Here is a 23,129-nt window from a genome sequence, read left to right on the forward strand (position 1 = left end):
ATGTGGTGTCACATACAGAAGATGATATTATCAGTACCTTATAAATTATAAACAACAGCTCACGACCAAAATAGAAAGGAACAAACCATTGGAAGGTCGTATTGTAATTAGGAATTAGTTTATCTTAACTATATAGTTACACTAGTACACTTAGAGTGTATTGAGTAGGACCATTAGAGGTCGTTTCTTTTATACTGACTTTATAAAGAAACAAAGACCTAAGTTATTATGGAAGTGTGTGCTCTTAATCCTAATATAATAACAAGCACATATATTTGATATTTATTTCTTTAATTTATCAATGGGTGAGATTTAGTTCGATAAATCAATAAGCCCGATAAGTTGGGAAATGATATCACTTATAGTGTGTGTTGTTGATTATAGAAGGAAACTGTGTCCTAGTAATCTAGGTTGATAATGTCCCCAAGATGAGCTCATAAAGATTGTCATGTTAAACCCTGCAGGTGGACTTAGTCCGACATGACGATAAGGTTGAGTGGTACTATTCTTGGATTAAGATATTAATTAAATGAGTTGTCAGTAACTCACTTAATTAGTGGACATTCGACATCTTAAACACAGGGAGACTAACACACTCATAATAAGAAGGAGCCCAAAAAATGTAATTTGGGAATGGTGCGGTAGTTCAATAATAGTTCTCTAGTAGAATGAATTATTATTGATAAAATTAAGTTGTGTGTTCGGGGCGAACACGGGATGCTTAATTTTATCGGGAGACCAAAACCAATTCCTCCTCTCGGTCCCTATCGTAGCCTCTTATTTATAGAGTACTATACCCACCTATACCCACCTTCGTACCCATGATGTAGGGGCCGGCCAAGCTAGCTTGTGGATCAAGCTAGGGCCGGCCAAGCCTTGGTTCATGGGTGGCCGGCCCTAGCTTGAACCCAAGCTTAGGTGGCTGGCCCCCATTAAATTTAAAAGAATTTTAATTTTAAAATTTTCTTATGTGGAAGATATAATTTATTGGAGAGAATTAAAATTAAAATATCTCTTCTACAAAAGATTAAGAAAAGAGATTAGATCTCTTTCCTTATTTGTAGATAGGAAAGATATTTTATTTTTTCTCTTTGTAAATTATTCACATGTTGAAAAATTAAAATTATAGAAATTTCTTTTTATCAACCATGAAGGGATTTTAAAGGGAAATTTTATTTTTTAAAATTTCCGAAGACAAATAAGGAACTTTTAATTGTTGATTAAAAGTTGTCTTGTTTGATCTCCATGAGGTGGCCGGCCATTACAAGGTTAATTGAGAAATTTTATTTTATTTTTCTCAATTAATTCATGTCAAGGAAAGTTAATGAAATTTTATTATAATTAAATTTCCTTATTTGCCAAAGCTAAGGAATATAAAAGAGGGGGTTGGGGTGCCTTCATGACACACAACTTTTATTATTCTTCTTCCTCTCTTCTTCCTTGGTGTGGTCGGCCCCTTCAAGTTCTCTCTTCTCCTTGTTGTGGCCGAACCTTTTCTTCCTCTAGGAGATCAAGTGGTGGCCGGATTCAAGCTTGGAGAAGAAGGAGAGAAAGCTTTATCCCTTGGAGCATTGGTGGTGTTTTCTCTTCATCCTTGGAGGAGCTATTGACTTGACCGAACCTTGCAAGGGGGAGAAGAAGGTGTATTGGTGGTCCTCATCTTGGAAGATCGTTGCCCACACAACGTTCGAGGTTAGAAGAGGAATACGGTAGAAGATCAAGAGGTCTTTCTAAAAGGTATAACTAGTATTTTTCCTTTCCGCATCATACTAGTTATTTTTGGAAATAATACCAAATACAAGAGGCATACGATTCTAGTATTTCGAATTTGTTTTCGATGTTGTGTTCTTTTGTTTTTTTTCTTTTCCTTGTGATTTGATTATTCTTTTCGGTTGACCTAAAGTTATTTAAGGAAATTAAATATTAACTTTCCTTAAAAGACTTTGTCTAGTCGGTGGTGGTTGTTCCCATATCCAAGAAGGTCATGTGCCTCGCCAAGTACTGGGAGCCAATTTTGGAAACTAATATTTAATGAAATTAATAACCTAGGTGATTTGGATCGAACGTGTTAAGTTTCGTAGGAGATTCGAGTCTAAACATAAAAGAACAAATAGATTAAACTTTGGATCAAACGTGTTAAGTTCCGCAGGCGATCCAAGTTTAATTTAAAAGAACACATGGTAGCTAGATAAAGGTTCAGACATTTGTACAAAATTTTTGTACAGTGGAACCATTAGGTTTACCGAGTAGCAACCAACAGAGAGCATTGCACTCCCCCCACTTATGATTTGGGGTAGGAAGATAGGTGTACTTCGACAGCATCCCGTCCACTTGGTCACTCATCAGGAGTAGTGATGGCAGAGTGCACGGTTATCACAGCCCTACCCACTCGATCTCACCATCATGTGTGAGACGGTTGACTGGCAGTAGGGGTGACCAGGACATGTCATTGGCATCATACGCATTGATGTATTTATTGCTTGTATTTGCTGCACTTATATCCTGCATATTGGATGGATGCATTTGTTTGACATGCATACAGGATTTCTATACCTCTCGGGTTATTATTCATACACCAGGTCCTGGTTAGTACAGTTGTTCTCCTATTTATTTTAGTTTGCATTTATCCTTCTTATATCAGGAGACTGTATGCATGATTAGTGTTATTTGTTATTTTCTTTATTATGCATATCAGTAGTTACCCGCTGAGGAGTTGACTCACACCGTAGATATTTACTATTTTCAGGTTGAGGTTGTCCGGGGGAGTTCCAGTCGCTAGTCCCCTACAGATCGCGAGGATGTGTGTTTTATCTTTTGGCTTTCTTATTACTATCTAGATTGTTCTGGTTTTTGACATATGGATATTGTGTTATCTTTATTGTCGATGAGTTTAATTTGGATGTTTTTTTTGCTACATGCCTGCCTGGATGGCAGAAGAAGTGAGTTCATTGTGATTTATGTTTTATGGCTGTAGTGGAGTAGGATATCAGATTTGAGCTTTATGGGTGTAGTGGAGCAGGATATTGTGATTTGAGCTTTATGGGTGTAGTTGAGTAGGATTTTTGAGATGGTTTCTCCTTATCATTGCTTTAGATTAGTTTTGCTATTAAACTGCGTGGGTATTTGCATTATTATTTATTGTTATTGTTCCGGCCGTGTTGGCCGAGGTATATGTGGCCCTGAGGGCATTGTAGTAAGTTTCAGATTGTCACCCGTACAGGGGAGATACCGCCAAAATTTCTTCTGGCAGGGACTCCCCCGGGGCATGACAACCTGGACCATGTCCGGCGCTCGGACCGGTGTTGATATGGACCTAAACATGATCCACAGTGACTAGGCGCCCTTTCGACACCAAAGTGGACCGGTAGCCTGAACCATCTTGTCTAGGCACTTGGATGGTCTGGGTGCTTGGATTGGTCAGCTTTCCGCTGACCGTCCGATGCCTTCTCTTGTCGCTGGCTTTGTCTCTGGTAGCTTAGGTGATGCTTCAGCCTTCCAGAGTTGAGCTCATCCAAACCCAACTCTGGCCTTCTCCTCGAGTAGGCTTTCTCCCTAGCTTCTTGTCTCTCAAACATCATGCACATCCATCGCGTCCGCAGATGTACTCTTTCGCATCACCTCGTCCCTCAGATGCACCCAGCCCATCAGCTCCCTTCCCTTGTCATCCTTCTCGGTAGCTGCGTCTTCCGCTCGACTTCTTGTGTTTCTAAGATTCTGTACACTTAGACACAAGGATCAAATACACAGGACCTATCTTAACTTGGTTGACCGCATCAAAACTAACTTGGGAACTTATAAAGTGGTCGATCGGGTAGTAGTAAATCTCAACGAATGGTCGAAAGAAAACCAAATGACTCTCTCATTCAGAAGTCCAGAGATAAAAAGGGTGGAGATGGAGCTACTAGATAAGGGGGAACCAAGCCAAGAGAGCAGTGGAACCCAAAGCCCTTCAGAAGAAGACATTCATCTTTATTGGGAAGATCTCAAAGAGCTATTACCTTGGTACAGTGGAACATTGACATAGATGCTAGATCGTATGATTTATCCAACGAAACTAACTATAGATACAGATAACGAAAATGCTTTAGGAGGAGATGGAAGTAGCAGTGATTTCTTGCTCCTATCAGCATCAGAGGAGTCCCTAGAAGAAAGGTTTATGCCTGGGGCCACATGGCTCATTTGGATCGGGATAATGCCACTCATCGGTGCACAATCTGAGGACAGTCGTGATGTGTCTGTGCGGGCTCGAGCCGATGGTTTCAGAGTTGAACTTGCTTTTGGATTTGGACATGGGAGTTGAACGGATGGTGGAGAGTGGACCACTAGCTTAGTTGGTGGAGGCATCAAATAAGCTATAGGCCAAGCAGAAATAGCATCAGCTGGCAGTTCAGACAAGGGAGGCATCCGATCGGATGAGGAGGGAGTCAATCGACCAGCTGCTCTCTTAGGAACAACAGAGGTAGAACTTTCCCCCTGCTCGGAAGATGGTCAAACGGTCGATGAAGCAGTAGAGCTCGGCTAAGCAGAGGTCACCGATCAGGTAGAAACTTCCGTTTAGAGCCTTTTGCGACGCTAACGCTGGAGTAATGGCTCAACGGATGTTGTGGATTCTAAAGGGACTATTATGGGAAGTAATAAAGGGCGGTCGGGAGGTAGTTCTTCAGTGTTAATGGTGGCATCGTTGCCTACCACTTGACTCACTCCTTCTTTGCCGGTCTATTTTTTAGAGGGCTCGACCGACAGAAGCCTGTGGCTCTTCAGCTCAGCAACTTCCGTTGCTTTGATCTCTTCATTAATTAATTTGGTGGATCCGCTGAGCAGATTAACATTACGTTAGCCACAAAAAAGAAGAAAAAATCAGTTAGATTCAAAAACGACAAGAAGAAAAAAGAGCTCACCAAAAGAGCTGGGCAGTGGGGCATGAATGGGACTCAACTCGAACTATAAAATGCCTTCTAGCAATAGTTTATGGATGTGATATTTCAAGCCGGTCAGCTGTGCAGTGGCTTGAAGGCAGACCGACTCCCATCTATATTTACCCAACTTGGGAGAATTGAGTAATTCTATCTGTCAGCCAGTCGGGAAGGACGCTTGGTCCGAAAGTTGGAGGTAGAAGTAATGAGACTTCCCGCCCTTGTTGGATGAAGACATCTTATCAAAATACACGATGCCCACTTGGGCCTGAAAAAGAAAGACTCCCACCTCGGATAGCTTTCGGTAATAAAATTAATGAAAAATACGGAGGTTAAGAGGGATTCGGTATAACCAGAACAGTACTACAACCCCTTCATAAAAGCCTAAAAGAGTTACGTACTAGTTGCTGAAGGGGAATATGAAAATATCTATAGACTTTAAAAAAAGGATATATCGGAAAGCAAAGACCAACATAAAGTTGGTCCTTAAAAAAAGTAAGAAAGCCATCAGGAGGCATGTGGGGATGATCGTAGGTAGTGGGGATGACAAGTTGATGGTCGGGGGGAATGTGGCACGTAAGTTTCATTTGATCCACTTCATCGTCGTTGAGTCGGACGAAATGGATGTATACCACAAGTCGGGGACAACAGTAGGAGAAGGGGAAACGACCATGGAAAAGGGGGACGATCGAAAGTCGAAGGAAGAAGGATGAAACTTACTAGGAACAGGTCATCGACGGCAGCCAATAGAGAGTAAAAAAAAGAAGAAGAAAGAAAAAATAGAAGCAATACAATGCAAAGGAAAAAAGAGAACCTTAAAGACCCTAGGGTCGGTCATTCATGGCCGTCTGATCAAGGCCATAGAAAGATGAGATTTAATCTAAGCCATCAAATTTAAAAGGGGTAGTTGTTGCATCGAATTCCAACAGTCGCCTATCACATCGAGTGTTCAACGGTACGATAGTGTGACACGTGGCGGCCAATCATAGGGTGCATTCATGAGGAATGGAAGTCATCAGCATGCTCATGATAAAAGAGCATGCTTGACATGCTTTGCATTAATGAGAGGGAATATGATTAATTTCCAAGAAATTATAATGATGTCAGCTGTAAACACGAGTCACTGTGGAGAACTGAGGCCCGCTCGAGAAAAAGGAGAGGCAGAAGTTAACAAACAACCAAGTGTCACTGGCATGCAAGCCGAGCGATGCCACCCCACGAGGCCCCCGGTCAGGGAGTGAAGAGTTTACGGAGCAACTATGGATAAAGGCAGCGTTTGCTCAAGCCTAGTGCCAACCAAGAAAGCGAAGCACCCGGCTAAAAAGGAGGAGTATAAATAATACTAAGGGTCCAGTCAGTCAGACTTGCAACCTCCTTTGACTAGACTTGGAGAGGAGACTTATGATACGATGATAAAGATGGACCCCACAAAAGCGAGTCAAAATGAGGAGGATCAGCCAGCGCGACAGTCAAAGTCAAGAAGAGGTTAAAGGTACCAATAATAATAAAGGTGTGTCCAAACTGGCCACAGGGCCGGTCAGACGTGGGTGTGCGATCGGGCGTCTCGCTTGGTCAAACTTCGTGTCTCAACTTGGGACAGGTAGGCCATCCTCATTGCTGAGCATTGAGTAACCCGACAGATGTCCTTAGCCGATCAATGATGTGGGCCGATCGAACAAGCTTTTCCTTTATGGCTAAGGAAGAGGTCAAGTGAAGACCGGGTCGACCCATAAAGCCAAGATGACGGTCCTCCTAAAGGACAGTCGGTTGGCCAAATGCGGGCCCCATGTACATGCCCTATCGTACTCTTTTGAAAGTTTGTACTGTAAAGGACAGAGAATATCTTGCATGTAAATCGTACTTTAGAAGCTTCCAGTCTATCAAATTAAAGAGATTTGTGTGCTTGTTTAAGGAAAGATATTAGAAGTACTTTATGACATGTCCTTTCTTAGGAATTCTTTGGAAAACGTGCAAGTGCTTTGAGATGTATGCATGGACACAACAGTGACACTATAAAAAGGAGTCTCTATCTACAGACGGAGATATGCGATATTCTATATTTTCACACGCTTGTTGCTATAGTTTCTTCCACTATTTTCCTCACCACTCGAACACTGACTTGAGCGTCAGAGGGTCGTCGCTAAGATCCCTTCTCTGGCCTAACACTAATGCTTCTTGTGTTATGCTGGACCGCGCCGAGTCTTCATTTGGTCAACAATAGAATCATGTCCTCAGCTAACTGTCTTCACTGTTAGGATCCTTCGTACGGCTAGAGAGGGGGGGTGTGAATAGCCGACCCCAAATTCTCGCGTTTCTTCCTACAATTTGTCAGCGCAGCGGAAAAACAAACAAGGAAACGAAAACAAGAAGATCAAACCTCAACGCGTCGATGTAACGAGGTTCGGAGATGATACTCCTACTCCTCGGCGTGTCCGTAAGGTGGACGAAGCCTCTCAATCCGTCGGTGGATGAGTCCCCGGAAAACCGGCTAATACAATATACTCCTTGTGGGTGGAGAAACCTCGCCACAATATTCTTGCAACAGCAAGAAAGGAATACAACAAGAGATACAAGAAGACAAGAACAATGAATGTAAAAACACAGGTTTTCTTGCCTCCTTGCCGACTGGATTCGTTGAAGCAGCAGCTCCTCAGAACACCTACAACAGCAGGATATCGAGAAGCTCACGCGAAGCTTCGAAGAAGAGCTCAACAAAGCTCAAGCACGACTAGCAGAAGAGAAGAGGAAGAAGTTATCGCGCAGCAGCAGCCCTCGACCCCTTTATACTGCGAAGAAGGCAGCGAAGAAACTAACCGTTGCGTCGCGGCTAGAACTCTGATCGGTGCAGGCCGATCGGCCTAAGCGTGAAGCTTACTTTGTCACTGATCGGTCCCGGACCGATCAGGTGTCGCGATCGAAGCCACGATCGGTGCGTGGACCGATCGGGAACCTCTCTGATCGGTCCATGGACCGATCGCCGGCTCCTCACGCCAGCGATCTATGCACGATCGGCGCGATCGATCGGGCCATGGGTGGATCGGTCGGCCGATCCGGCTTCTTCTCGCAGTTGCGTTGCCTGATTTTCGGACAACCAGTCGAATTCAGCCAATTGAGCACGCCCGATCGGTCACCGGACCGATCGGGAACCCTCTATCGGGATCGGTCACGGATCGATCCAACTCCTAGGTTTAGAGTGCCCTCTCTAACCTAGTTCGGAGAACGAGCTACAGAGCCCTCTCCGACTCCATATGCTAAGCTTCACTCACTTGGACTTCTCAACACGGATGTCATCACCCTTGATCCATCTGGATTTTCCCTTGCCGCTTTACTCACTAGGACTTTCCACCGGCTTCACTCACCAGGATTTTCACCGCCTAACATCCTAGTTAGGACTTTCCCTCGCCTGGCTTCACTCACGGGACTTTCAATTGCCTAACATCCAGTTAGGACTTTCCCAGCCAACCTACTTGGACTTTCCCGTGCAAGTCTCCATACTTGGACTTTTCGGTCTAAGTCTCCATACTTGGACTTTTCCATGCCAAGTCTCCATACTTGGACTTTTCGTGTGCCAAGCTTGGACTTTTCCGTCCAAGTCTCCATACTTGGACTTTTCGAGTGCCAGCTTGGACTTTTCCGTGCCAAGTCTCCATACTTGGACTTTTCCCGAATCAGGTCAACCAGGTCAACCCTGACCTACGGTTGCACCAATAATCTCCCAAACATCTATTCTTGTCAAACATCAAGAATACAACTCTCTTCTCGTCAAACATCGTCAAACATCAAAACACAACTCGAGTCAGGTCAACTCGAGTCAGGTCAATCGACTGACCTAAGATTGCACCAACAATCTCCCCTTTGATGTTTGACAAAATCCAAAATCAAGTTAGGTTAACCCGATAACCTAACTTAGGTTTTCCAATGTTCTTCCTTGAACATTCTTCCAAAACCTCTCCCCTTGGGACATCTCCCCCTTTTTGACACACATCAAAAAGAGGGAATCAAGGTCAAGAGTTTCTTCCTAATGAAAGTCCCATACCTTTCATTGAAACCCTTAATTTCCCCCTTGAAACTAAACTCAACACTCAATTTAGTGACAATCCCATGTCACTAATCCTCAAAAGTCTTAAGGAGTAAAAACTCCCCCTAAGAGTCAACTCCCCTTGACAATTAGGTAAAAACTCCCCCTAAAGGTCAACTCCCCCTTGACCATTGCACCAACAATGTCTTGGAGAGTTTCAAACCTTAGAAATCCACAAAACCCAACTTCCAGCTGAAATTTCAGACCAACAGCTGAAAAATCAGAAACTGGCACGCACTGATCGGTTAGGATCTCTTCGTACGGCTAGAGAGGGGGGTGTGAATAGCCGATCCAAATTGCTCGTTTCTTTCTACAAACTAGGGTTAGCGCAGCGGAAAAATAGATGCAGAAAGAAAACAGGAGAAGAAAGACAAACCATATAACGAGGTTCGGAGATGAACTCCTACTCCTCGACGTGTCCGTAAGGTGGACGAAGTCTACCAATCCGTCGGTGGATGAGTCCCCGGAAACCCGGCTAATAGATACTCCTTGTGGGTGGAGAAACCTCACCACAATCTTTGCAACAGCAATAGGAGTACAAATAGGAACAAGAAAACAAGAACAGAAATGTAAACAACACTTGCTTGCCTTCTTGAAGTCAGCAGGAACCCTGGTGAAGCAGCAGCTTCTCGGATCCAAGCTTAGCTAGAAAACCAGCAACAAGAAGAAGCTCACGCGAAGCTTTAGCACCCAACGAGCTCAACAAAGCTCAGCAGGAAGAAGAAGCAGAAGCTTCAGGCAGAAGAGTACTTCCAGAAGGAAGAAGAAGAAGCCCTGTAGAAGCCCTCAGCCCCTTTATACCTGCGAAGAAGAAACAGCTAAGAAACTAGTCGTTGCGTCGCAACGGCTAGAACTCTGATCGGTCTGCAGACCGATCAGGGAAGAGGTGGATCGTCTCTGATCGGTCTGTGGACCGATCAGAGAGGAGATGGATCGGTTCACAGACCGATCCCCTTCCTTTCCCCTTCTCGCGATGCTCGTCTCTGATCGGTCCACAGACCGATCCCTACTCTTGGCTTTCATTCAGCGACATCGTCTCCTGATCGGTCCATAGACCAATCAGGACATGGCCTGATCGGTCTGTGGACCGATCAGCCTGCCTTTCTTTTCGCCTCTGTTCGCTTGCTGATCGGTCACCAGACCGATCAGTAACCAAACAGAAAGCTTCTGTTCGGTATCTGATCGGTCACCAGACCGATCAGAGCAAACAAGGTATCACTGGATCGGTCTGGTGATCGATCCAGAGCTTGGTTTTTGCCCAAACCAAGTCCCAAGACTTTCCAAACCAATATCCGGTCAACCTTGACCTATTGGTACTTCATCCCTAGCATCTGGTCACTCCCTTGACCTGCTAGAACTCCCTGCCAAGTGTCCGGTCAATCCCTTTGACCTACTTGGACTTTCCAACACCAGAAGTCCGATCATCCCTGATCCATCTGGCTTTTCCCTTGCAAGGCTTCACTCACGGGACTTTCACCGCTTCACTCATGATTTCCACACGCCTAACATCCAGTTAGGACTTTCTCCTCTGGCTTCACTCACGGGACTTTCCTTTGCCTACTTTCACTGACTTTCCACACTGCCTAACATCCCGGTTAGGACTTTCCATGCCTGGGCCCTTGGACTTTCGGTGCCAAGTCTCCGTACTTGGACTTTTCGCGTGCCAAGCTCCTGCTTGGACTTTTCCACAAGTCTCCATACTTGGACTTTTCAATGCCAAGCTCCTGCTTGGACTTTTCGTCAAGTCTCCATACTTGGACTTTTCCCGAATCAGTCAACTAGGTCAACCTTGACCTACGGTTGGCACCAATAATCTCCCAAACATCTATTCTTGTCCCACATCAAGAATAGAACTCTCTCACGAGTGTCAAACATCAACATGCAACACAACTAGGTCAACCTTGACCTAAGGTTGCACGACAATCTTCCCAAGTCAAACATCAAAATACAACTCGAGTCACGTCAACTCGAGTCGGGTCAACCAGTCAACCTTGACCTAAGGTTGCCAACAATCTCCCCTTTTGATGTTTGACAAAACCATAATCAAGTTAGGTTAAACCGATAACCTTAACTCGGGTTTTCCAATGTTCTTCCTTGAACATTCTTTCCAAACTCAATTTCTCCTTGAACGTTTCTCCCCAAACTTAGGTTAACCCGATAACCTAACTTGGGTTCCCCAATAATTCTCCCCTTTTGACACACATCAAAAGAATTCCAATGTTCTTCCTTGAACATTCCTTGACATTCTTCCCTAGCTTAGGTTAACCCGATAACCTAACTTGGGTTCTCAATAATTCTCCAATGACTACTCTCCCTTTTGACACACATCAAAAGAAAAGGAGGGTATCAAGGTCAAGAGTTTCTTCCTAATGAAAGTCTCATACCTTTCATTTGAAACTCTTAATTTCCCTTGATACTAAACTCAACAATCAACTTAGTGATAATCCCATATCACTAATCCTTAAAAGTCTTTTGGAGTAAAAACTCCCCTAAAAGTCAACTCCCCTTAATTAGGTAAAACTTCCCTAAAGGTCAACTCCCCTTGACCATTGCACCAACAATGTCTTGGCGAGTTTCAAACCTTTAGAAATCCACAAAACCCAACTTCCAGCTGAAATTTCAGACCAACAGTGAAATATCAGGGAACCTCCTGATCGGTCCCGGACCGATCAGAATCCTGATCGGTCCCCAGACGATCCACTTCACATCGCATTTGCACGCCCGATCGGTCACCGGACCGATCAGAACTCTGGATCGGTCCGGTGACCGATCCATACTCTGAAATCAGATTTGATTTCCCTGGAAATTCAGAAACTCCTAATAAATTCCAGAAAATTCCAAAAATCGTAAAATTTTGAGGATACACTCCTCATACCATATACTATCACGGAAAAATAATTTTCTATGAAAATAGTTTCCATTTTTCAATCTTGATACAAAGTTCAAAAACTTTGAAATAGTTCAAGTTTAACTCAACTTTGTATCACAATGTTCAATGATGAATGCTATCACTAGGAAAGCTTCATCAAGGTTTTTCAAATCAATTTTAAAATGATTTTAAACATTTTAATTTAGGACCATAATCTTAGGGCTAAATGTACATGACTTGTACACAAGCTTTCCCTATGATCCTCCATTTCTTGAATTAGGCTCATCTAGGTACAAGAACTATGCACCTTGATCCTAACTCATGATCCTAATATCTCTCACACATCTAAAGTGTATCAAACCACATTCAAGTCAATTTGATGTGAGATATGAGTTTAGGTATCTTAGACTAAGGTCTCATGCATTTTCTAAACACAACTTTGATCTCAATATCAAAATGTGTTTTTCATCCTTAAATCAATTCAATTGATTATTAATGCAAGAGATGATGACATGGCATAAAATGGTATCATAAATGAAAACATGTGCCAATGTCATGATGTCATGGCATAAAGTTTGAAACTTAAATAAACATGACATAAAAACTAGCCTAAGCATGATCATGACATTTCAAATGATAATAAAATAAATATGATGTCATGGCATGGCATATGACAACCAATCATGGGAAGTTAGCACAAATAAAATACCTAAATTCCCTATCTAAGTATCCTTAGCCTTAGCTAACTTAGAATCTAACCCTAGATTGCCCATATATCCCTAAGAGACAACCAAAATCCCAATTATGGTATTTCTCTAGGTTTTCTTAAATTGTGCCAAATGAGATTAAAATCGATATTTTTCAAATATGGCACAATTTACTCTTTAAGGAGTAAATAATAATCCTTTTTCATTTTCAAGGGTTATCAAGACCTTGAAAATGCTCCTTGAGTGTCAATTTCCTCAAAGTTGGGTTAACTACCCTTCTAATTGGAGTTGACACTCTCTAACCCATCTATGGGATAGAGAAGATGCTCCTAGGAACCCAATACCTATTAGAGCTCATTGGGTTCACTAAATATTCACTAGGGATAACTTCCCTAGCAACCCTTCTAATGACCCTCTTAGGCTTTGAAGCCTTGGTCATTTGGGTCTCATCAAGGTCAACTATAGGGGTGACTCCCCTTGTAACCTTGGTAATGGTCTTCCTAGCCCTAGGTTTTGTTCCATAATCAAATGGAACATTGTGGTAAGTGGGCTTGACCATTTGGGACTTAGGTTTGTGACCCAAACCTTTCTTGTCCTTGGACTTGGGTTTTTGACTCTTAAACCCTAGAGATGACTTCTCCATGTTTTTAAGAGCCTTTTCCAAAGTATCAAGTCTTGACCTCAAGACTTGATTCTCCTTCTCTAATACCTCAATTTTTGATTTGTCATTTTTCTTTGAGGCATTCCTAGGCATGTGTCTAGTTGATTTGGGATTCCTACCTAGGTTCTCCTTAACCTTAGATGAGGTAATTCTAGGGTTGGCTTTCCTAGTGTTATCCTTATCTAGGCTCACATGTTTGGCACCTAAGCATGTGTATCGATTTCTAATGTTATCATGCTTATCATTATTGACTAGTGCAATAAAATTTCTAGCATGCATCTTACTAGTATTGCACGAATGAGACTTAAATGATACCTTAGGGTTTGCCTTAGCTCCCCCTATAGAAGTGCTCGGTCTCTTGCCCTTGTGAGGTTGCCTCCCCCTCGGACAATGACTCCGATAATGTCCCCTTCGCTTGCATTGGAAGCACACCACGTGCTCCTTGCCTTTGCGTATCGAAACTCCGGCTTCCTTGACCTTTGGCGCCGGTGGAGTCTTTCTTACCCTCTTTGGACACTTACTCTTGTAATGTCCATGTTCCCTACACTCAAAACACATAATGTGTAATTTAATTGAACTTAAATTGCTTGAGTTACCTAGGGTTGAGGGTGGATGCGAGCTCTCTTCTTCATCCCTTTCGGAGGTAGAAGCTTCTTCTTCTTGCTCCGAACTTGAAGAAGAACTCTCCTCCTCTTTGTCCTTAGATGTTGAGTAACCCTCAACTTCTAATTCGCTCCCTCCATGATGTGAGCTACTTGGCTCACTAGGCTCCTCTTCATGGCTTGAAGTGGAGCTCTCCTCATGGTACTTGGCCAAGTTATCCCACAACTCCTTGGCATTGTTGTATTTACCTATCTTACACAAAATATTAGTAGGTAATGAAAATTCAATTGTTTTAGTTACCTCATTGTTGATCGTGGATTGGTGGACTTGTTCCTTCGTCCACTTGTTCTTCTCTAGAGGCTCTCCTTCTTTATCCATTGGAGGAGTAAACCCTTCTTGTACACAAAACCAGTTCCACATATTAGTCCTAAGAAAATACATCATCCTTACCTTCCAATATGCGAAGTTGTCGTTGTAGAAGGGTGGAATGGTGATGTCTTCTCCGAATTGATCCATCTCTAGCTTTTGCTCCCACGGGTGTGAATCCGATGAAGAGCGACCTCGCTCTGATACCACTTGTTAGGATCCTTCGTACGGCTAGAGAGGGGGGGTGTGAATAGTCGACCCCAAATTCTCGCGTTTCTTCCTACAATTTGTCAGCGCAGCGGAAAAACAAACAAGGAAACGAAAACAAGAAGATCAAACCTCAACGCGTCGATGTAACGAGGTTCGGAGATGATACTCCTACTCCTCGGCGTGTCCGTAAGGTGGACGAAGCCTCTCAATCCGTCGGTGGATGAGTCCCCGGAAAACCGGCTAATACAATATACTCCTTGTGGGTGGAGAAACCTCGCCACAATATTCTTGCAATAGCAAGAAAGGAATACAACAAGAGATACAAGAAGACAAGAACAATGAATGTAAAAACACAGGTTTTCTTGCCTCCTTGCCGACTGGATTCGTTGAAGCAGCAGCTCCTCAGAACACCTACAACAGCAGGATATCCCAGTCGAGAAGCTCACGCGAAGCTTGCGAAGAAGAGCTCAACAAAGCTCAAGCACCAGAACAGCAGCTCTGTAGCAGAAGAGAAGAGGAAGAAGTTATCGCGCAGCAGCAGCCCTCGACCCCTTTATACCTGCGAAGAAGACAGCGAAGAAACTAACCGTTGCGTCGCAACGGCTAGAACCCTGATCGGTCTGCAGACCGATCAGCCTAGGCGCGTGAAGCTTCTGTTTGTCACCTGATCGGTCCCCAGACCGATCGGTCTTGTGGACCGATCAGGGAACCTCCTGATCGGTCCATAGACCGATCGGGCCGTCCTCACGCCATCGATCTATGCCCGATCGGTCCGCCAGACAGACATGGGTGGATCGGTCGCAGACCGATCCACGGCTTTCTTCTCGCAAGTTGCGTTGCCCTGATCGGTCTCCGGACCGATCGATTATATCGATGAGCCAGATCGATTCGATCGGTCACCGACCGATCGGCAAAACGCACATAATATCCGGATCGGTCACGGTCGATCCAACTCCTAGGTTTAGAGTGCCCTCTCTAACCTAGTTCGGAGAACGAGCTGAGCCCTCTCCGACTCCATATGCTAAGCTTCACTCACTTGGACTTCTCAACACCGATGTCCGATCACCCTTGATCCATCTGGATTTTCCCTTGCCTGGCTTTAGTCACCGGACTTTCCACCGCTTCACCCAGGATTTCCACTTTGCCTAACATCCCGGTTAGGACTTTCCCCCGCCTGGCTTCACTCACGGGACTTTCCAACGCCTAACATCCAGTTAGGACTTTCCCACTGCCTCGCCTCCCGGGACTTTCCCGTGCCAAGTCTCCATACTTGGACTTTTCCATGCCAAGTCTCCATACTTGGACTTTTCAGTGCAAGTCTCCATACTTGGACTTTTAAGCTCAACCTGGGACTTTTCCGTGCCAAGTCTCCATACTTGGACTTTTCCAGTGCCAAGCTCCCTACTTGGACTTTTCTGTGCCAAGTCTCCATACTTGGACTTTTCCCGAATCAGGTCAACCAGGTCAACCCTGACCTACGGTTGCACCAATAATCTCCCAAACATCTATTCTTGTCAAACATCAAGAATACAACTCTCTTCTCGTCAAACATCGTCAAACATCAAAACACAACTCGAGTCAGGTCAACTCGAGTCAGGTCAACCTTGACCTAAGATTGCACCAACATTCACCGCCTTCGAACAGGATTATGATAGTAATTTGATATTTTTTTTATCAATACAAGGAAAACATTAAAAGATGGAATGAAAAATAAAGTTTGTAAAAAATAGAATCCAAAACTTCTCGTCAATTAATCAAGAGGTCTGTTGAATGAAAAGCAAAGTTATATAGTAAAAAATGAAATCCAAGGCTCTTTACTCAATTAATCAAGCCATATGTTGAATGGAAATCAAAGTCACATGGTAAAAAACTTCGAATCCAAAGCTTCTTAATTAATCAATCGATGTTTATTCCGTTTCGGCCATTGTAATGTTGAAGAATGACATCGCAAAGCAAAACAAGTTATATGCCAGAACTATGGAACAACATAGGGCGTTTCCGTGCCAGAATGCCCATTCTATCCGTTACATGTCCGCATTGATGATGAACCATGGTGATAAGGGAAGTATTACGTGACAGTGTAAGCCAGGGACTAAAAAAGAACTCTTAAAGCTACATATGTAGAGGTACTATTAAAAGATTTCAATTAGGCAAATCTCACACTTTTCATTGGCAACCGCTCGAGAAGACGACGTTTATGTTGGAAACAGAAATTATGGGAGAAGAAAAAAGAATTATAGAAGGAAAAATGTGGAAGAGGAGAAATAACTCTATGTGGAAGAGGAGTAGAAGAAAATAGAAAACTCAACTTGTTCATTCATGAAAAAGAAGTACATATTTATAGGTTTATTGGATAAGCACTAATATGAGATAATCATGATATTTTTTTTTTTAAATTCTATCTCCATGAACTCTTATCAAAATTATCAATTCATCAAGTTCTATCTCTAGTCAAGACTTTCCACCTCACCATTTTATCTCCATAAAATTTTATCAACAACTTTTATCTAAAAATCAAGTTTAATTTCCAACACCCCCTCTTAAACTTGATTTTGTAACTCCAAGAAAATATCGCATCTTGATGAAGTCTTCACATTTGAGTGGCTTGGTAAAAATATCAACAACTTGATCATGAGACTTTATGTATTCCACTTGCATCTCTTTTCTTGTAATACATTCTCTGATATAGTGAAAGCGCATATCGATGTGCTTGCTTCTATCATGGAAGACTGGATTTTTTGCTAGTACTATTGTAGACTTGTTATCAACTCGTATCTTGGTTGCCTCTTCTTGTGGTAAACTTAACTCATTCAATAAATTTCTGAGCCAAACAGTATGACAAACACATGAAGTCGTAGCCACATACTCTGCTTCACAAGTAGAAAGTGTGACAATAGGCTGTTTTTTCGACATCCAAGTGAAAGCTGTATCTCCCATAAAGAACACAAATCCTGTAGTGCTCTTTCTATCATCTATATCTCCACCCCAATCACTGTCACTATATCCTTCAAGTTTGAAGTGGTTAGATGTTGAATAAAATAATCCAAAATCTATCGTACCTTTGATATAGCGCAAAATTCTCTTAGCGATCTTAAGGTGGGTAGTAGTTGGATCTTCCATGTAGCGACTAACAAGTCCAACAACATAAAGAATATCAGGCCTTGTGCACGTCAAGTATCGTAAACTTCCAACCAAACTCTTAAAAAATGTTGGATCAACTTTTTCTTCTTTATCATGCTTTGATAGCTTGACTCCACATTCTACTGGGGTATTTATAGACTTACTGTTATCCATCCTGAACTTCTTTAATATCTCTCTTGCATAACCTGCTTGTGAGATGAAGCTTTCATCTTCCCTTTGGTTCACTTCAATGCCCAGATAGTATGCCATGAGCCCAATATCAGTCATTTCAAACTCTTTAGTCATCGCTTCTTTAAATTCTCCAAACATACTTGGATTGCTTCCTGTGAATATCAAGTAATCAACATATAGGCATACAATCAAAACATCTTTATCCTTACTCTGAATGTATAATGCATGTTCATAAAGATATTTGATGAAGCCTTTCTCTTGCAGGTGCTTGTCTATTCGGCTATTCCATGCCCTTGGTGCTTGCTTTAGCCCGTAGAGAGCTTTCTTCAATTTTAGAACTCTGTCTACTTGTCCTTTAACTTCATGACTTGATGGTTGCTGAATATAGACTTCTTCTTCAAGAACTCCATTTAAAAAAAATAGATTTTACATCCATTTGATGTATTTTTCCACTTATTTTGAGCTGCTAAAGCAATGATTAGTCTGACAGTTTCTAATCGAGCAACGGGAGTGAATACCTCATCATAATCAATGTCAGATCTTTGACTGTAGTCTTTTGCCACCAATCTTGCTTTATATCTTTCAACTTCTCCTTTGACATTCTTCTTTATTTTGTACACCCACTTTACACCAATCGCCTTATGTCCTTTAGGAAGTGCAGTTAACTCCCATGTGTCATTCTTTTCTATTGCCTTGATTTCTTCATCCATCGCATCTTTCCACCTTTTGCTCTTTATAGCTTCTTGGAAATCTATAGGCCCGTAATCCGCAAAAAGACAAAATAGAGTAATATTATCTTGATTTTCAGTTACCTCATAAATGTCTCGTAAGCTTCTAAAGCGTGGTACTCTCTCACTTGAAGTTGATGCAGATGAATTTCCTTGAGTACTTGATCTTGGTGTTACTAGTGGAGTAGTAGGCTCCTCTCTTGTTTGCTCTACCCTTGGTTGCTCCATATTTTCTTCTTCAGAGTATGAGAAGAAGTTGTAATCTTTATTTTGAGATTCCCAATTCCATTCTTCTTCTTCATTAAATATGACATCTTGGCTGATGATTGTCTTCCCAGTATCTGGATTGTATAACTTATACCCTTTTGAGTTAGTATCATAGCCAATAAAAATAAATTTCTTACTTTTATCATCCAGTTTGCTTCTTGCTTTATCAGGCACATGAACGTGTGATATACTCCCAAAAACTCTTAGATGAGAAATTCCAGGTTTCCTTCCGCTCCACGCTTCTTGTGGTGTCTTGCCCCACACACTCCTAGTTGGTGATCAGTTGGATAAGTATACTGCACATGCAACCGTTTCTGCCCAAAGTTCCTTTGGTAGCCTCTTGCTTTTGAGAATGCTCCTTGTCATGTCAAGGATGGTTCGATTCTTTCTTTCTGCCACTCCATTTTGTTGAGGGGATCTTGGAACTGTCAAGGGTCGTCGTATTCTGTTGGCTTCACAAAATTCTTGAAACTCCTTTGAGGTAAATTCTCCTCCTCAATCAGAACGCATAGCTTTGACCTCGAGACCGCTCTCCTTTTCTATGGTAGCTTTAAATTTCTTGAATATATCGAAGGCCTCCGATTTTTGCTTCAAGAAGTATACCCAAGTTTTCCGAGAAAAATCATCTATGAAAAGAATGAAATAATTACTCTTACCAAGTGAACTTGGCTTTATCGGATCGCAAACATCTGTATGTATAAGTTTAAGAGGCTTTTGAGCTCTTGAACTTGACTCCTTTGGAAAATCTCTTCTAAATTGCTTCCCACGTAGACATGCTTCACATACTTGATCAGGATGTTTGATGTAAGGTAGTTCTCTCACCATCTCCTTCTTTGAAAGCAGTTCTAGTCCTCCAAAATTCAGATGTCCAAATCGAAGATGTCATAGCCAAGTGATGTCTTTGTAACAAGCTTTGAGACAGTTGACGACATCATTTTGAATATTAAGTAAGAACATTCTATTTTTTGACATAGGCACCTTAGCAATTAAGCAACCAATATGATCTTTCAAGATGAGCATACCATCTTTTAGATGAATATCATACCCTTTTGTCAAAAGTTGTCCTAAGCTTAGGATGTTGCTCTTCATATTTGGTACAAAGAAAACATTTGAGATAAATTCATGTTTTCCATTCTTCAAACGGATGAGAATGTTACCTTTGCCTTTTACCTCAATCTTTGATTCATCTCTGAAGGATACATTACCACCAACTGATTCATCAAGCTCTACGAACATGTTTCTTTTCCCACACATATGATTGCTTGCACCAGTGTCGAGATACCAAATTGTATCTTCTTCTCTTTCATTATCTTTATACGCTAACAGTAGGGTGCCATCTTCTTCTTTCCTTTCTTCCATATAATTTACTCTTTCATATACTTTATTCTTGGGCAATCTACATTCTTTTGCATAATGTCCAAATTTGTCACAATTGTAGCACTTAACTTGAGATTTATCGTACCTCGAGTTTGTACACCCTCTTCCACGTCCTCTTGTTGAATGTTCTCCTCTTTCATTGTTGTTGTTGGAGACCCATCCTTGCTCATTAGGACGGCCTCGTCCATATCCACGACCTCTTCCACGTTGACTTCTATTGTTACTGAAGCTTTCATCTTTCTTTGTCGGTTGAAGAGTCGTCTTTAGAAGTTATTGAGTAATTTCTTCATTTATCTTCTTCTTTTCTTCATGGGCTTGTAATGAACCCAGGAGTTGCTCAATCGTCATGACTTGTAGATCCTTGACTCTTCGATGATGGTTGTAATGCTATCAAATTTTGAATCCAATGATCGAAGAATTTTCTTAATAATAGTTACTTCTTCTAGTTTCTCACCATTTCTCTTTAGTTGATTGGAAATGGTAGAGACTCTAGAAAAATAATCTAATACTAACTCACCTTCTTTCATACAAAGAGCATCAAATTGACTTCTTAATGTCTGAAGTCGTACCTTTTTTACCTTTTCTTCTCCTTGATATGAGACTTGGAGCTTTTCCCATGCATGCTTGGCTGAAGTAGCACTTGAAATCTTCTCAAAACCATCCTCATCTAAAGCTTGATAAATGAGGAAGAGAGCCTTCTTGTCTTTCTTTCTTAAATCTCTCAGACTATCTTTTTCAGTTGAAGATAACGTCGAGTCATCACGAGGCGGGTCAACGTAGCTTTTTTCTATAACTTCCCAAACATCATGAGCTCTAAGAAGCGCCTTCATCTTGATACTCCAATTGTCATAATTACTCGCTTTGAGTACTGGAACTTGGAAGGGAACCATACCTCCATTAGCCATGGCTCTGATACCACTTTGTTGGAAACAGAAATTATGGGAGAAGAAAAAAGAATTATAGAAGGAAAAATGTGGAAGAGGAGAAATAACTCTATGTGGAAGAGGAGTAGAAGAAAATAGAAAACTCAACTTGTTCATTCATGAAAAAGAAGTACATATTTATAGGCTTATTGGATAAGTACTAATATAAGATAATCATTATATATATTTTTTTAAATTCTATCTCCACGAACTCTTATCAAAATTATCAATTCATCAAGTTCTATCTCTATCCTATCTCTAGTCAAGACTTATCACCTCACCATTCTATCTCCATAAAATTTTATCAACAACTTTTATCTAAAAATCAAGTTTAATTTCCAACCGTTTATTGGAGTAATTAATGAGGGTATGAGTATGTTTTTGACAAACAACGAGAGGTGCAGAAGCCATCAATCTACTTATTCAAGAAAGATTGGCTAGATGGAGAGGAATCAACCTTGCAAGTCCTCTAGATTTGTCTAAAATCTTGATGCGTATGGGAAGACATATCTCTCTCTACGAGTAGCACCTTATAATGGTCTTCTAGGAGAACCAAAAATTAACGAGAAACACAATACAACGGTCTCGATATTTTATTGACTTATAATCAAGTTTTTATTTCTTTATGTCACTTTAATCACTTATTTTACCCTCCAATTACTTTTACAAAGATTAGAGTAGTCAATAGAAGAGCTGGAAGAGAGAACGCAAGCCCGAGATTGGTGAGATGGTGTAGTCTGAAAAACCAGCAGCTATAATTATACTCTTCCATTCTGCTTCGCTCCTCTCCTTCCCTGGATAAGCCGCCCTTACGTACACGTCCAACAGAAGCTGCGTCTCTGTCGTTTCATCATGAATACTTCCATCCTCCTCATTTTCCAATTTCGTCACCATTTCAATAATTATCACCTTCCCTCCTTCCTCCTTTGGAGGAATCGCCTTCTTGCAATTTCTCAGTATCCTCACGCAGTCTTCGTCGTTCCAGTCATGCAATATCCACTGCAGATGATTGATGATTCATTATAAGAAAATTAAGTGGAAGAAGAAAATTAATGATATTGCATGCCTTGAGAATCACTGCGTCAGCAGGGGGGACAAACTCGAACATGTTGCCAGCGATGGCTGCCACCGTTGGGTTTCCCTGCAGCGAACTCACAACGTGCGGGAGATCGAACACGGCGCACTTGATCTGCGGGAAGGCTTCGGCGATGGCGGTGGCCATCGCGCCAATCCCTCCTCCAACGTCCACCAGCGATCGCAGGCCCCGGAAGACGTCGTCGCCGTACTGTTTGAGGATCAATTTAGCCATGAAGCTGGCGTCGGCGGCCATGCCCCTGTTGAAATTAACGTTGAACTCGGGGTCGTTTCCGGTCAACTCGAACAATGACTTCCCGTGGAAGAGGTCGAAGGCGGCGGGTGGTTCGGCTGCGGAGGTGAACCACCTGCTCAAGCAGTGCCCGGGGTCGACAAGGACCGGGTCGACAATTGCAAGCACGAACGGGGACATGTTCTCTGCTTTGCTGGTCACGAGAAAGGAGGCGGAGATGGGGGTGAGGGCGTAGGCCTCCTCTTTCTCGTCGCTGGCGGCCGAGCTTGCGAAGAGGCCGGAGTGGGCGAGAAGGCTCATGAGGCGGCGGAATGAGTCGGCTCTTGAAAGGGGAATGGAGAGCTTGGTAAGCAGAACGGAGAGAGGAAGAGGCTGGCCATGTCGATGGATTACGTCGGCGATGCCGAGCTCGGCGGCACACTTGAGGGCCATGGAGTTGATGTAGCTGAAGATGATGTTCCAGAGATGGCCGTGGCCTCGAATTAGCTCAGCCATGGCCACTTCTTGATCACCATGAATACCATTTTTATTCGTGGATTTCATTTCTCAACTATGGATCTGCAAATTAATGGATCATTACGATCATTCTTCGTGATGTATAAATACTAACGCGGTAACGCCAATCGCATGATTTTAGAAAACGATTATATTGCAAATTAAATTAATAGGTAAATGTTTATATAAATATAAACGATTTGCACACGGTGTATATATATATATATATATTTTATTTAATAATTTTATCCTAAATTTTAAATAAGATAGTTAAAAAAAATTTACTGTCTTAT

General features: G+C 42.2%; 1 protein-coding gene across 1 annotated transcript; it reads right to left on the bottom strand.

Annotated features, from left to right (window-relative positions):
- Window positions 1–21,604: 21,604 nt before the first annotated feature.
- Window positions 21,605–22,918, bottom strand: LOC121987669 (trans-resveratrol di-O-methyltransferase-like). Its single transcript, XM_042541404.1, has 2 exons — window positions 22,081–22,918; window positions 21,605–22,013 (listed from the first exon to the last, which is right to left on the bottom strand). Exons 1-2 carry the CDS (start codon window positions 22,882–22,884, stop codon window positions 21,696–21,698), a joined length of 1,122 nt encoding a protein of 373 aa, XP_042397338.1. The 5' UTR covers window positions 22,885–22,918; the 3' UTR covers window positions 21,605–21,695.
- Window positions 22,919–23,129: the final 211 nt, after the last annotated feature.

This window comes from Zingiber officinale, chromosome 5B, assembly GCF_018446385.1.
Source record: "Zingiber officinale cultivar Zhangliang chromosome 5B, Zo_v1.1, whole genome shotgun sequence".
NCBI classification, from domain to species: Eukaryota; Viridiplantae; Streptophyta; class Magnoliopsida; order Zingiberales; family Zingiberaceae; genus Zingiber; species Zingiber officinale.

Bases quoted from the DNA above. Each gene is read 5' to 3' on its own strand.
- LOC121987669 (XM_042541404.1), bottom strand. From the start codon at position 22,884: ATGAAATCCACGAATAAAAATGGTATTCATGGTGATCAAGAAGTGGCC. The intron at 22,014-22,080 runs GCATGCAATATC...AATCATCTGCAG, and splicing joins CTGACGCAGTGATTCTCAAG to TGGATATTGCATGACTGGAA.